At 46.0% G+C, this 15,810-nt stretch overlaps 1 protein-coding gene across 5 annotated transcripts in view; it reads left to right on the top strand.

The window, feature by feature from the left end:
- Neos (nuclear receptor coactivator protein neosin) overlaps positions 1–15,810 on the top strand; it is a 99,604-nt gene that overhangs the window by 16,507 nt on the left and 67,287 nt on the right. For 3 of the 5 annotated variants that reach the window (XM_089580242.1, XM_089580244.1, XM_089580243.1), the window contains exons 4-6: positions 5,761–5,827; positions 6,273–6,374; positions 14,554–14,754. In XM_089580242.1, the coding sequence (XP_089436368.1) occupies positions 5,761–5,827; positions 6,273–6,374; positions 14,554–14,754 (370 nt within the window). The remainder of the gene's footprint in view (positions 1–5,760; positions 5,828–6,272; positions 6,375–14,553; positions 14,755–15,810) is intronic. The other 2 variants (XM_089580246.1, XM_089580245.1) reach the window with 2 other exon arrangements.

A 15,810-nucleotide genomic window follows, 5' to 3' on the forward strand; every position in this document is an offset into this window, starting at 1 on the left:
GCTTGTGTGCAGGCCGCACCCCGTTTTCCCAAAGGAAATATTAAAAAAAAAAAAAAATCCGTGTAAGGGCCGCACTGAAACCTTCCACGACCCACGCGGGAATAGACTTCGAAATGCACGCGCCGAGGCCTCTGCGATCAGCTCCGGCTGCGCTCAACGTGCGCTTGATCGCGAAGGCCGCACACGGGCATAGGAGCTTCCAGACGCCGCCCACGGAGGGCGCCAGTTGATGTCCCCTCTTGATCTCGTAGAGGGGAATTGCTGTTGAAAATGATTGTTGTAGGATTCTTGACGTCTTGCAGATTCGAATTGCTTAAAGGGACACTGAGGAGAAATTGAAGTTGACTTGCATCGAAAGAATACCAGCTCCTGATTACAAAAACGCCATTCATACTGACAACAAAGCTCCTGTAACATAGAAAAGAGCAAGAACCAAAATACAGGTATCGCCGCCACAGGCCAAACTCGCAAGTACAAGCTTCATGGCGTCATAGGACAAAACAGTGTTGCTAGAACCAATAGTTCTAGCAACACTAGGACACGAGAAGTTACGAATCACTGAGGCGCAGCAAATGCATGCGCAAATCTCCTTGACGTCGCCAGATGGCGCCACGTACCCGATAGCTACGCGCGCTCCTGCAGCGCCGGGACCAATCAGCGCTTGCTCTCAGCGGTATGGGGGCTCCCGGTATTCCGCTAACGGTAACAAGGTACACGGTATGCTAAAGGCGTCTATTTGCGAGAACTTCGTTGACGACTTCGAGAACGGGATCCATTGTAACGCTGGCAAAACGCCGGTGCAAATGTAAACGAAGCGATGGCCGCAATAGCCGATAGATGCCTTCAACGTGCGGCCGGCGGTAGCTTTCTTTTCGGCTGCTGCTGGGCCGCACTGCTGGCCGCCAGAAATCACGGAGTCTGCGTTACGTCATGTGAATGTCATGTTTCACGTCACTTAGTTCTGTGTCGTCATAGCAGAATCCCAAGTTTGAATCAGAGCGGCGGGAAAAACTATTTCAACTTCGAATCCAAAATTCTTAGAAATAAATGCATCTTTCGCTGCCGGCCAAGTGGCAACAAAGCCATGAAATGCCGAACTATCGGATTTTGATATAAAAAAATATTAATAGAGCTCTCCTCAGTGTCCCTTTAATCACATTGCAAGAGGACACTTCTGGAGAGGTTAACTTTTTATAACAATTAAAAGCACAAAGGAAGATACAAGCAAGGAGAAAGCATATATACACTTGACTGACTCGATGTGACGAAACCAGCCCTCAGTCCTGCCGAATCAGCTGGTTTTAAACCCTATGTCCCCGCCCTCAGTGAGGAGAATAACCAATCAGGTACTGTACAAACATCCACCCAATAACTTATTGGGGAAAGGAAAACATCACCAATCAGCAATTTGGAAAGGATAATACAACCAATGAATGATTGGGGAAAGAAGGTAAACCCATCGTGACAAACACTGTACACATATGTACACTTTCTACCATCACGATTTTGGAAACTTATGATTTCCTGCTGCGAGCTTCGCAAACACACTCGCTTTCCCAACGTCGAGTTGACCCAAGTTCAAGGAAAGTCACCTCAACCCATCTGTTCCGCATCGTCGCTCCCCACGCCTGCAGCTAGCGTGGCAATATCCTGTTGACCGCGCTTCAAGCTGTCAAAGCACGCCGCTGCAGACATGGGACCAAAGCCACGCACTGTGACGCGGGTCCGCCTCGCCGTAAACACGTGCACACAGGATGCGACCTAACCACTCCGTCCATGAGGGGAGTTTGACGTTTCCCGTAATCCTCCGCTATCCGGCGCCCCCCGTATCCCGCTGGGTTGAGCTCACCCCCCTTCTGTGCAGTTTTGCGGAGGGCCCAAGAGAAAGAACGTAATGGGCATTCCACTAACGCGACCGGATGTGGCAAACAAAATACAGCACCGCGAACTTCACTGCGCCCGAGGCCAAGCTCATCATCATCATCAACGTTTTCCTCTGCCGCGAGCTTTCACTATCCATATCGCCATCAGCATCACCAGCTCCAGTTTTTTTGTGGCTGTCAAGTGCCGGGATCTGCGGTAGCGCGTTAGTTCATCACGGTTGTGGCTTTGCCGCTGAGCGTTGCTGTTTTAGCTCGACGGGCAAGTACCTTAATAGCTACACGGCTGGGAGTTTGCTCTTGAACACGGCAAGCGCGCGGCAGGTCGGAAATTCGAGGTGGCCGAGGAGGGCGGTGAGGCGTCAGCTTGCAATCGTGTAAATACAGTAATAATCACAGTGCCAAGTTCGGGGTGCGCCTATTATGCGCAGAAATAAAAAAATCTTGATTTTTCGTGACCAAACTGGGGGTGCGCCTATTATGCGAGTAAATACGGTAATTGCTGGTAACTATACTCCATCTCATAAGTTCCTTGCAGCACTATGTAAGGTAGAGACCCCCTCAGCCAATCAGGAGAGCTGGTTAAATGTGTTCCTCCACGGCTCATATTGTGTTGTCATCTGCGTGTCGTCTGCTTGCAGCGTACACAGACATGGTTAGAAAAGAGTATAAATTGACTCTGTCTATGTACCATAAACCTATGCATGCTTACGTACGCTAAACGCAAGCATTTTGCAGGTTGGTACACCATTTGTCACGTTCGTACTTTCAGTTGGAGACGCAACAATAAGCTCAGCCTAGTGACGCTATCTGGTTGTTAGAATAGGAATCAGTTGTGTCAAGAAACCGAGGCTCCTCTTGGGACTAGAATTGCCGAATCATCACTAAATAAAAACAAAGCAAATTTATCGGTCGTACGTTTTGTTATAGGCAGGATGAGGTGAAGTGAAACCCACTACCCCATTTACGGCCCATGAACATACTGAAAGCAGCAGTAACAAACGATGTGTTCAGTCCGAGGCAAGGGGCCCTGCTTTGAAAGGTGCTGCTATTTTGGAAAAGTCTTTAACATACGCAAGAGTGACGCATGCTAAATTCGGCAAATAACATACTTAACACAAGCGTACATTAAAGCTCAATATGAAATAGTGTTCGACGCATGCCCACTTTAAAGCACACTATCTCATATGCCTGTTTTATACTGGCACTACATTCTGCAGTGTCAGAACATTGCATGTGCACTCACCGCAGGTTTTGTAGGGCTGCAAGGACCTACTACAATGGAGTGTATGCACTAGTAATCTCTGATGTAGTGATGCTTGCCTTTACCTGCCGAATAACTAGAGTTAATTTTTTTAATGCCTGAGGAATACTGACATTTTTGCGTACCCGAAAACTTCATCACTCTGAAAACACAACAGACCGGGACCAGCTTTTGGGAGTTATAGTGTGCCTGTATTTTTCTGTCTGTATTGTGTGTTGTTTGTAATCAAATACTACTGGAGGTGTACAGTCTTGTGATGTGCATTTTCTTACCATTTTGTGGATTGGTAAGGAAACGTGAACAGCTTACCTGCAGTGCATTGTGCACTAGGTTTCGATTAGGCATGCCCCTGTGAAATCTGATTTTTATAGTTGTTCCTCAAATTTTCAGTGTGTATGGCTAGATGCAAACAAGAGTGATCCTGTTGGGAAAGGGAGGCATAGCAATAAATGTAGGGAGGCAGTTTGCTTCAGGTGGCCAGGTGTATGCAGCATTAATGTTGCAGAATGATGCATTGTCTATTTTGCAGAGCAGGATGCTAAGAATTTTCGATATAGTTTGAGAGATTCGGCTTAGTGGGAGGTCTGAGGGCAGTAGTTGTGAGGGCAATAGAAATAGTTGTTTGAGTCATCCCTAGTAGAAAGCACTTGTGTGCAGAAAAGTGGGTACATCTTAGCATGTCGCATCCACCAGTCTTTGTAATGATTCCAAGCATCGATTGAAATCATTTTGTGCCCCCACTTTGGAAAAGGGACAGTGTAAGGAAGAGAAGCTAGTAAGTTGGACATTGCAAAACAAATACCTGTATGGAAGTTCACTGAGCACGTATTTTATGTTAATAGTAGTGTTTCTCTGAGCAAACCAACTTCATTCTGGACAGTATGGTCTGAGTATTTGTCCACAAGGAGCAACAGACATTGCACGAGGATAGAAAGAGAGAAGCATCCAAAAGAGATGCATTTTGACTTTGCGAGGGCAAGTTCAGCTGGCCTTTCCTTAATTATGAAGTGTGGCAGTCTATGGTATTTTTTTTTGCGAGGAGATCATGCTTCTGTGCATTAGAAGATGTGTTGTGTGGCAGTGCAACTAGGGTGTTCTTTTTTCAGTGAAAGCCTAAAAAAAAAAGCCCTTTTTTTTCATGATAAGTAAAGAGTGAAGTCATTTTAAAGCGAACTTGTTTTTCAAGTATCAGTGTTTGTGTTTTCACTCAAGTTGGTCCAGTTCATTTAGAAATGGTGGTGGGCAGAAACTGTAATGCTGGGGCCTAGGTTGCATTTCAGGACTATAGTCTAACATAGCAATATTAGAAGTCGAAGTCTATCACGGAATTGTTTGATGTATCAATAATGCAGTATATAAAAACGGTAATAGACATCCCTCATAGCCTGAGTCGCTTTGGGACGTTAAACCCCATAAACCAAACCAAGGTAATAGATATAGCTTATCTTTAACCTAGAAGCGAGAATATCTTGCTTCCAGGAACACTAGTGACATGCTTATTGCAGAAATGTGCTACCCACTGGCATGCTTGCATACACTGCTTGCTAAGCATTGCTAGGCCTAAACTGCTTTTCTTATTCAAGCCACAGCGGGTGGTGCTTTGGAATTAGCCACTCCACTGCCTCTGAGAAGGTGTCTAATTCTGTTAAGGGTACACGATAAATAGAATAATATCTTGTTATAATTAAAGTACGGTACATAAAGTAAGTACGGTAAGTAAAGTAAAGTATAACAAGCTAGACCCCACATACACTTTATCACATGCTTTCACAGAGTGGCAAAGGCCGCACAGCTGACCAGTCTGTGCACTCAAAAAGTGATTGGTGTGGTGTAACACGTTCATTAAAATGGCCTTTATGTTAGGTGTTTAACAGGTCCTGGGACAAGGTGACGAGGGTGCGTTGCAGGTTCAAGTCCCAGGGGGGGAGCCAGATGAGTCACGGTGGGGATGGGGGGGAAGTATAGGCGGAGCTCTGGGAGGCTGAGTGGCACTGTGTAAGGCAGTGTTCTGCGTCTTCATATGTATGTGGGCAGTTTAAGCACTGAGGTGTGGAAGTGTACCGGTACAAATAAAGTTTAGCTGGTGTATGAGGGAGATTAAATTGTAAGAGTACCATTAGGAAAAGCGACACTTGCAGGAGCGTGGTGCATCATTTGATTCCGCTGAATGTGAGCTTGATAAGCGCGAACTATTGTGCAGTATTTTGGGTGGGATTTTCAATTGGATGTTCTGACTGTTTGAAATAAGCAGTAATTTAATATATGTGGGTTCAGAATATCTGCGCTCGACTGTATAGGTAATCTCTAGCCCAAAATGAAAGTAAGTACGCTGAAATTGCAGTTATGTTACGATATTATAATGAATGACTTTCTGAGTACTGTATCAACTACAAGTAAGCATTCTGTTGCCTGTACTGATGTGCGAGATCGGCATCGTGTGAAGTCTCTGGATCACACAAAATACTATCGATGTAACAGTCTGTGCATAACTCTCTCAGTGATGTAGTGTTTCAAATGCATGCTGTTGTCCTTACACTACTCCAGGTGCTACTACTCCAGGTGTACTGTGTGGTTGACTATTGTACATTATTGGTTGTCGCATTGTTACTCTTTCAGAGCTGAGGGTTTGCAGCAGCCAGGACGCGAGGCGTTCATATAGAGGATCATCTCGGGAACGGGATAGGTAAGTGCTGAAGGGACTCAGGAATGAACTTTGATTATGGCTGTATGGTGTACAATAAGCTACATGAAAAAGTACAAATTTTCTATTCTGCTTCACAGAATGTACTTGCGTACAAAGGCAGAAATAATCAAAATGTGTAGGTTTTCAGTGCATCTTTTCTGCTGTAATACCATGAGATTTGATATGATGGATATTTTTGGTAGTAACAAGTGTAGATTTTTTTCTTGTAAGAAATCAGGAAACTGCAGGGGCTCTAAGCAAAAGCCTGTGGTGCTGAGTGCTCTGCTGCACTGAGCACCACAGGTGTGGCTGAGCACCACACGCTGTCACACCTCAGAGTCTTGCACTGGTGTTTGCTCCTGTATCACATCTTGTTCACACTAATTGAATCATGTGGTGTCTACCCCAGAGTTGTTTATTGTGCTAAATGGCTGTTGTATTTTAGGGAGTATTCTGACCACGACCGTCGCCACGAAGCCAATATGCCAAGAGACAGGTCACCAGTGCACCGTGACTATGATGAGCGCGAATTTAAACGGGATGACAGGTATGCGTATTAGTGTAGAATACCTTCCTTCACCTTCAAGAATGCATCTTGTCCTTGCGTGCACACTTTTTGTAGGTAGTGGAGCCTTGCTTGAGAGCTAGATTATTATTGTAAAGTGTGAGCTGGCCTGGCAGAAGTTCTGAATTGCTCAGGGCAAAAAAAGGAAGTTAAATTCCATATGGACTATCCTGTTGCTTTCAGTCTGAGCTCTTCCATTCATATTATGGAATTGCTTTGGTTTTCTTGAATGTTTCGCTGTGCTTATTAACTGTTCCAGTCATATTGTGGCATTACTCATGGTGTTGTTGCATTTATGTGTTGCTTCGCTGATTAGGTAAACTTCAGTTACATTGTCCAAATGCATTGCACAGCATAGAGCAGAGAGTGCAGAGTTGGCTGGGAGGGCTTGGCTTTCAGTGAATATGCCCGTGGGACAATCATGAAACTTACTCTCAGAATGAATTCTCAGACTTAAAGCTCAAAAATTTTAAATATTTGTTTGATTTCTTTGAAGCCCAGCTGGCCTATTGTTATTTTTCGTGTTGTCCATCTCTCCATCTCTCAGTTGCTACTTTTCCCTAGCCGCCACGGTGGCTCAGTTGTTATGGTGCTTGGCTGCTGACCCGAAAGACGCGGGTTTGATCCCAGCCACGGTGGTTGAATTTTGCTGAATGTTTCGCTGTGCTTATTAACTGTTCCAGTCATATTGTGGCATTACTCATGGTGTTGTTGCATTTATGTATTGCTTCGCTGTTTAGGTAAACTTCAGTTACATTGTCCAAATGCATTGCACAGCGTAGAGCAGAGAGTGCAGAGCTGGCTGGGAGGGCTTGGCTTTCAGTGAATATGCCTGTGGGACAATCATGAAACTTACTCTCAGAATGAATTCTCAGATTTCTGTTTGATTTCTTTGAAGCCCAGCTGGCCTATTGTTATTTTTCGTGTTGTCCATCTCTCCATCTTTCAGTTGCTACTTTTCCCTAGCCGCCATGGTGGCTCAGTTGTTATGGTGCTTGGCTGCTGACCCGAAAGACACGGGTTTGATCCCAGCCACGGCGGTTGAATTTCGATGGAGCCGAAGTTCTCAAGACTCGTGTACTGTTTGATGTCATGCACGTTAAAGAACCCCAGATAGTCCGTCATAGTTCGAGTCGCTTTGGGACGCCCCACAAAACATAAACATCCTTTTCTCTAATGGGAATCAGGTGTTCATAGAGCACTGTGCCCATCTTTTCTTCAAGGGAAATATGCACATTCGATTGACTTCTCTGTAGTTATCTCCTCACATTTATGCAACACTTGGCAGCTTGGGGACCTGCTGTCACTATGCATGCAGATTTTTATTTACACTTTCCTTTAGCTATCAGCAGTATGGCAGTTGAAAATTTAAAAAGCATTATTCAATGTAATTGTGTCAAAAACATGCCTTAAGGGTGTTGCTTTGTCAGTAAATATAATGCTGTGTACAAATTTCGCAGTCCATATTTTTTTTCTCAACATGCAGTGCCATTGTACGAATTGTACAGTTCATTGCATTGAATTGTACAGTTCATTGTACAGTTCATTGTACAAATAATTTGTCAGTCCTGAATATTGGTGCCGCCGCGGTGGCTCAGTGGCTATGGTGCTCGGCTGCTGACCCAAAAGACGCGGGTTCGATCCCGGCCGCGGCGACTGGAATTTCTTTGGAGGAGAAATTCTGGAGGCCCGTGTACTGTGCGATGTCAGTGCACGTTAAAGAACCCCAGGTGGTCGAAATTTCCGGAGCCCTTCACTGCGGCGTCTCTCATAGCCTTGGTTGCTTTGGGACGTTAAACCCCACAAACCAAACCAAACCAGTCCTGAATATTGATTGCCTGATTTAAAGCCTGTAAATGGAGTAGACTCTCGTTAAGATGAATTCTGTTAAGACGAAATTCGTTGATAAGATGAGCACTGCGAGACCATTTGGTTTGCTCCCCATAGGGCTTAGTGTATAAAAGTCTGCTTGAGACAAACTGCTTTGCGCTTGCTTCGGTTAAGACGAATTTCGCAGTGACCATGAACTTGAGACCATTTGAGATGAACTGCTTTGCGCGTGCTTCATTTATCTGGTTAAGATGAATTTCGCAGTGACCATGAACTCAAGACCATTTGGTTGGCTCCCCATAGGGCTTAGTGAATAAAAGTCCACTTGAGACGAACTGCTGTGTGCTGTGGGGTTTAAAATAGGGGAGATAAATCCGTTCTCCCCGCTTAACCGCGGCTGACCTAGTTCAAAACCGCGCGGATCCCACCCCGTGGTCACGAGCGCTACCGAGCGCTTGCCGACCACGGCGGGCCTTGCTCTGCGGGAACAAAGGAACGACACACTGGCTGACACAAACAAGGCATTTAATGCTATAACAACAATAACGCCAGCTAGCAACAAAATACACTGAGGAATCGAGGATGTCTGACTCACCAGCACGGTTACGAGCGAACGTTCGCCCACGGTAGGGCAGGGGGAAAAACTCCGAGGCCGGACGGGACGAGCTGAGGGGAACATATTTCCACACGAGGTCGCCCGCGGCGAAGAGCGGAGTGGCTCGCGAAACGTCCGCGAGCTTCCCCGGTCCCAAGGAGAAGAGAGCTCGTCGCTCCCCGCGAGCGCGCAGCAAAACGCCATCCGTGGCGCTGGTGTCGCTTCGACGCGAGCACCCTCCCCTGTTAGTTAAAGTAACCAAACTGAGAAGAGTGCGTTTCGGGGGAGCTAATTACAGTTGGAGTGCATTGCGGGAAAGTGAACCACAGGGGACGAACGAGTGCGTCCCCACAGCGCATGCTTCAGTTAAGACGAATTTCGCAGTGACCATGAACTTGAGACCATTTGAGATGAACTGCATTGCGCGTGCTTCGGTTAAGATGAATTTTGCAGTGACCATGAACTTCGGCAACCCTGCGGAATGGCACTCGTGGGGCATCTGCATGACACTGCACAACACTTCCATGGAAGAAAGTTCACCCTGACAAGATAACTTCCGCGTAGCTTCAAGTAATTGTGCGGGGAAGCTGTCTTGTGGGGCGCAGCGCCTTGCGGGGAGGCTTTTTTGCCAGTGTGTAAAAGGCAGGGCACCTGCGCTCCTGCCTGTACGGGGCGCAGATCTGCTAGATCTCGGTACCATGCGCACGTCTCGTGCCACATGTTGCCTCCTGCAGACTAAAAGGTGTGTAGGCGTGGAGTGAATGTGCTTGAGAGCTGAATTTCCAGTTTGCAGGGTATCACAATACGTGTTATCGCACCATAGAGATGGCCAAATATCAGTGCTGCATGGGGATTGCCTGAGGTGGACGGAAAGTGCACTTTGTAGACTTTATAACAGCTACTCTGTGGAAGAAGCCAGATAAGAGATGCGCACATCCAGCTGGGCACCTTCAGAGCGCTCAGAACCTTAGAAATAAAGTGGGGGGAAAAAACACAAATGGCAGTAGCTGCAAAAGAGAGAAAACAAGAAAAAAGAGACAGTAAAAAAAAAGAAAACTACATCAGTGCTGCTTTCAAGTAGAATGACTGTTTCATGCCCTTACTGTTCAGCTCACATCATGCATAGTACCCTATGTTCCGTTTGCAATTATCCTCTTACTGCAGGGCCATTTAATTCTTCGTATTCGTGTAACATATATTTGGACATGCATAGCATGCTCGCATATCTTTTACAGGGGCACTTCTGTTAAGACAAACTTCTGATAAGACGAACAAATTTTCTGATCCCTTCAAGTTCATTTTAAAGAGAGAGTACTGTTATGAGCAATGTTACTGCCAGAATACTTAGTGCTACTGAATCAGAGAGCATTACATATTTTTACAGCTGATATCATTGAGATGCCGCGGTGGCTCAGTGGTTATGGTGCTCGACTGCTGACCCAAAAGTCGCGGGTTCGATCCCGGCCGCGGCGGTTGAATTTCTTTGGAGGAGAAATTCTAGAGGCCCGTGTACTGTGCGATGTCAGTGCACGTTCAAGAACCCCAGGTGGTCGAAATTTCCGGAGCCCTCCACTACGGCGTCTCTCATAGCCTTAGTCGCTTTGGGACGTTAAACCCCATAAACCATAAACCATTGAGATGCATACTCCATAGCTTAGGTCTGCCATCCGCATTTGATTTTGTGGGATTGTTGTAACTTTACACGAGGCATCTGGAGTCATGACATGCCTGACGTAGTGAGACTTGCACACGCTCGGATATACAGTCAAGCCCACTTATAACAATACTGGTTATAAAAATATATTGGATATAACAATGGTCAGTCGTGGCACCATCAGCTTTGCCATGGGTTCTATGGTAAAATAAACTGCTTATAGCAATGCTGTCAAGGCACATTATTGGTTATAAAAATTAAATCTGGTAATTGAGTGTCAACCATTCTAGAAAAAAACCAAGGAAATGCTACAACCAAACCAGCAAAACCACGCTTACAACACAAAAGCACGCGCGTGTGGGGCCGACCAATGGACTGAGCTGGCGCAGCAACGCCACGAAAACAAAAGAACCCGTGAATGCGTTCCCCTGAGCAAAAGGCCCATGCAGAGAAGAAAGCAGGGAGCATGGTAGGGAGCCTAGGCGGAGCAGTTCATTATTAACATTTCTGAGGGGTGCGCCGCTCGCAGAAAAAAATGTGCAGATGCATTTTTGCTTTTACACTGAGCTACGGCTGGCACCGGCAGCGCGTAAGTTGTCTCATCTCCCGCTGTTCTTCGCTAACTTCCCCACGGTCCGTGCTTCACAAATTTCCCGTGTCCCAGGGGCAGGCGTCATCGCGTCAGGAGAGCTGCTGCATTGCTGCATTGGCTACGCATGCCATGCGTACCCCCAATCAGTTGCAGTGCGCGTGTGTGCAGCCAACGTGGTTTTTCTCACGTCAGCTGTCACCGCACCCTTAGTTCTGCATGCTTCTTGAATATCCCATAAGAATCACTTCCGGAAAGCCGTCTTGATTCCTGTGATGTGAAGGTGTGCGAAGCTCCCGCTGATGCAGTGGTGGCGGTGCTTTGGTCATCGGTGAACGGTGAACATTGTTCCGGTTCCCTGAAGTTCGAATTAATGAGCTTTTACAGGTATTAGGACAATCAAACTCCTCCGGGTATTTACTGTCAATAAATGCTCTGAAGTTTGTCATCTTTTCTTTTTTTCGGCACAACCCTGTTATACCAATTATTGGTTATAACAATGGTATTTCCATGGCACTTGAATATTGTTATAAGTGGGCTTGACTACATACGAAGGAAGCCAACAGCCGCCGAAACCAAGGAGCATAGGGAAATGTTTCTATTTTTTAACTTGTGGTGTTGGTCAGGGGGAGATGAATAGTGCAATTATGTTATCGCTTAAAGATAACTGATTAAAAAGCAGAAGAAAATAACAACCACATGCCGCCGGTGGGTCCAAACCCACGACCTCCGAATTTTGCATCTGGTGCTTTACCATAGCTCCTGTGATGAAAAGACGAACATAGAATTCACTTTAGTGCACATTTAATTCACTTATTCAATCATGACGAGTGAAAAAGCAGTGATTATATGCAGTTTTCTTCATGCCTCATGGGACCTATACCAGCGCCTCCTCTATTTTTACAATGCTTGCTGAGTACGCCCGATGTGACCGTCCAAGGTCCTCTCCTATCCTCCTTTCCTACTTTCCCCCACCGGCTAGCTTTCGCGCTTGCTCTACTCCTGTGGGGGAAAGTACCATCTGGGTGGCGCCTGACGGCGGAAAGCGGACGAAAACAATTTTTGAAACGTTCCTTCTTTCTTTGTGAGGCGGCGCTGTGCATCTCTCGTGATCATCAGGCTGCCTGTCAGGTATGGATGCGTCATAGAGCACGCTGTTCGTGGCGCTGCTCACCGTGACGCTGCTCATCATGGAGCCGCTGCAGGCGCTCGTTTTAAAAGGGGACACGAGTGTGTGGCGCAGTGGCATTGGCATTGCAACGAGAGGCTCTGGTGGCTTGTTCGTGTCATGTCGGTCTTTTAGCTGCAGCACTGAAACTGCTTGGCGGAAATATGAAATCAGATGCTAAATAAATGTGGCTAGTAATAAGTTATGGTATTTTGGCTTGGGATTCAGTCATGTTCAGTAAGGAAAATGGGAGAATTAAATAAAAAAGGCATGGTAAATCTTCCCGAAAAGGCATTTTTCGAAAAGGTAGCAATAGCTTTGAAGTCATAGCTCTTACTTTTGAGTTTGAGTTTATTAACATTTTAGTTCTCGGTACAGAAAACTAAGGGCCGGGAACAAAAGGTACAAAACCTGTACCAGGATAAGCTGTCATTGTTACGACAACTGAAGATTTTTCTCTGTCCATGGTAGCCTGCAGCATTAATTGTTTTAAGAAGCAAAAAAATGAACTTCATTTGCAAATACTTGGTGAAGCAGCTATTGCCAAAGCATTTCGGAAGTTCTGCCTGGTCCCGACTACAACCAGGTGCTAATAAAATTATACAACGTCAAAAAAGCGCTTGAAGAAAGGTTTATGGTTTATGGGCTTTAGCAACTACTCAGGCTATAAGGTACGCCGTAGTGACAGGCTCCAGAAATTTCGACCACCTGGGGTTCTTTAATGCGCGCTGACATCGCACCGTGCACGGGCCTCTAGAATTTCGCCTCCATCGAAATTCGATCTCCACGGCCGGGATCGAACTCGCGTCTTTCGGGTCAGCAGCCAAGCGCCATAACCACTGAGCCACTGCGGCGGCCAGAAGAAAAGGCGGCAGATAAAACCGAAATGAAGTCCGCTTCAGCACGTGTTCAGGGGCAGTCACCGTAAAGGCTAAAACACAAGGCAGCGTTTCTTCGGTGCCGCAAGAGAGGGCAACCAAATACACAAGGGCATACGAACTGGCGTCCCCACCTGGGTGTTAGGTGTGTTTTGTTTCATTCGTTGTTGAGTTCCGCTCGCGAATGAGATGCTTTGTTCTCGCGCTTACAAAAGTGGTTGCGCTACAATGCAAACTTCTTATGACTGTAGATATGTGTAAATACAAGAAAATAGACACAAATTCTATAAATGTAAATGGCTATAAAATACAAAGAGTTGTAATGTATATAGCCGCATACACATGCAAATTATTGTATATACTATTACTGAAATAGTTGTAAATATATGCAAATGAATGCACATAAACGTCCCCTTCCTCAGCTGTGCCTAAACAAGCTTAAAATTCGGACTTCACACAAAACTGAAAGCAGCAGCCCTATTCCACGTAATTAACCAATCCCATTTTACTGCTTGTCTCGTAAGCATCGCAGACAACACCACTTATCCTCACAAAACAATTTTCGTTAATAATGGTGCCACAAATGAACGAACCTAACAACTTACAATGCTCTACTCGTCTGGCAAGGAAGAGCAATAAGCGGCGCAAACACCTCAAGCAGTGTCTCAAGTATGCCAGCCGCCATCCTCAAGTGATGAGCGAAATGAACGCCTCAGCCCACCTCTGCAAATGGCGAGCAAAGCTGCCGCTCCAGCCTATTGTCGGTTGGAGAAAGCACTGCGCCACAGATGAAGCGAGAGCTGCACAGGAAGGGGTAGGGAAGCAAGAATCTCTCAGAAGCGTGGTGTAGGAGTTGGACACAGCTATCACCATCGCGCGCCCATGCGCAGGCGTGACTAAAGCAGTGCTACCATCTGGCTAGCGCCGCAGCGCGGCAACTAACTGCAATGAGGTGTACCGATGGCTCCCATTGTGAAGCGGGCTATGTAGCTGGCATTCTGAAAATAGAGGAGGCGCTGCCTATACTGACCTTTGATATTATAGCCACTGCTCGGAAAGCAAAACTGAAACAGGTGAGAGAAATTTAATATAAACTTTTTAGCAATTGTAGATGAATACCACGTGGTGATCCATGTATAGCAACGTCTTCAGCATCATTGCAAAGGTGAAAACTTGCAACCTAAATTTGATGTCTATACTCTTTAATTGTTTTTAATTCTTAATTTATTTTTCTTAATTGCGAATTGACCATCTTCCACTCATCAGTCCTGACTTCCTTTGTTGGAAAGTTTGTAACCCACTGTGGCTGACACTGCCTGCTGAATTTTCACCTTGATAAGAGTGATCATGAGGTCATGCTTTACGGCGCTTCATGTACACAGCCCAACGGAATGTGTGGGACATGCAGGCATTAAAATAAATAAAATTGATGCTCTGTGTTGTGCAGGCCGCCTCCCAGTAAGCCGTATGATCGCTCTCCACCCCGTCGTGGCGATGACTACTCGTCTGACCGGCGCTTCGGTAGAGATGAAGGTCGCTACGGCAGGGACGCACCTCCATATGGTGGTCGAGGGGACGACTACTTGCGAGGAGGACAAGGAGGGCCATCACCCCGTGATAGCCACAGCCGCTACAGCCGGGAAGACAGGTCATTTTGCTATTTTTTCTTTTGGTATGAGAGCATGTGTGAGAAATGCACATTTGCTTACTAAATGCACCCGGGGAGTGGTGATGACACCAGGTTTAGGCATATCCTTATTGGTGGCAATGAAAAATACCTTTTGGATTTAATTTCAAGTATGGTCTTGCAAAATTATAAAATTATAATGCACATGTGTCCTGTAATTTGTGCCTTCCAATTTATTGTTTAATGTCCCAAGGTTTCTTGCTCGTATTGGTTTTCTTCATTTGGTTGAGGTTAGGAGGCATATAGTACAAATTTTTGAGCTCGCTACATCTTCACGTTGCTGTCAGATAAGGGAGTGATGTCACAGGGCAGGTGAGGTGCTTACTAAAAGCTCTGTGTAACCAGGGATGGCGCCATGATATTGACGACATCACGCCTGTCCAGAAATTAAATTCTGGACAGGTGTGATGCCTTTGTGGCACTGCTCCGTGTAAGAATAAAATGAACGAATTGAAATAACGGGACCTTGACACACTCATTTAGCAGCGAAGGGGCCTTTACTGGCTGCATATTCTGTTCAGGGTATGCGGGAAGTTAATTTTTGCTGTGGCCTGGCGAATTTTGGGATGATGACCGCCACCTGTCTCCTCCCCTTGGCGCCATCACTGTGTGTAGCTCACACATTTTCTTTTTCTGGGCAGTTTTCTACTTTTCATCTGCATTTTACTGGGGGTGTGCAAATACAGTCGACGACCGAAAATTCGGACGCCTGATTTTTCGGACATGCTTGATTATTCAGACTTTTTCGTGGCCCCGCTGCATGGCCCATAGAGCCAATGTATAAGAGCGCTTGAAATTTCGGACGCATCGCAACTAACCACCAGATTTTTCGGACCTCATTCGCCCTCGCCGCCAGTACCCAAGCCGCCATATAATGTGTACAGTGGAACCTCATTAGTTCAAACTACAGTAGAGATCGAAAACTTAATTGAACAAAACGAAATTCAAGCTTAAAGGGAGCCTTTTAACTTGCGATGCTGAAATTCTGCGCAAGTCGGCACTGCGCTCGCGTGGTTT

The sequence above is a fragment of the Amblyomma mixtum genome, chromosome 3 (genome assembly GCF_055824585.1).
Source record: "Amblyomma mixtum isolate Tamu chromosome 3, ASM5582458v1, whole genome shotgun sequence".
NCBI classification, from domain to species: Eukaryota; Metazoa; Arthropoda; class Arachnida; order Ixodida; family Ixodidae; genus Amblyomma; species Amblyomma mixtum.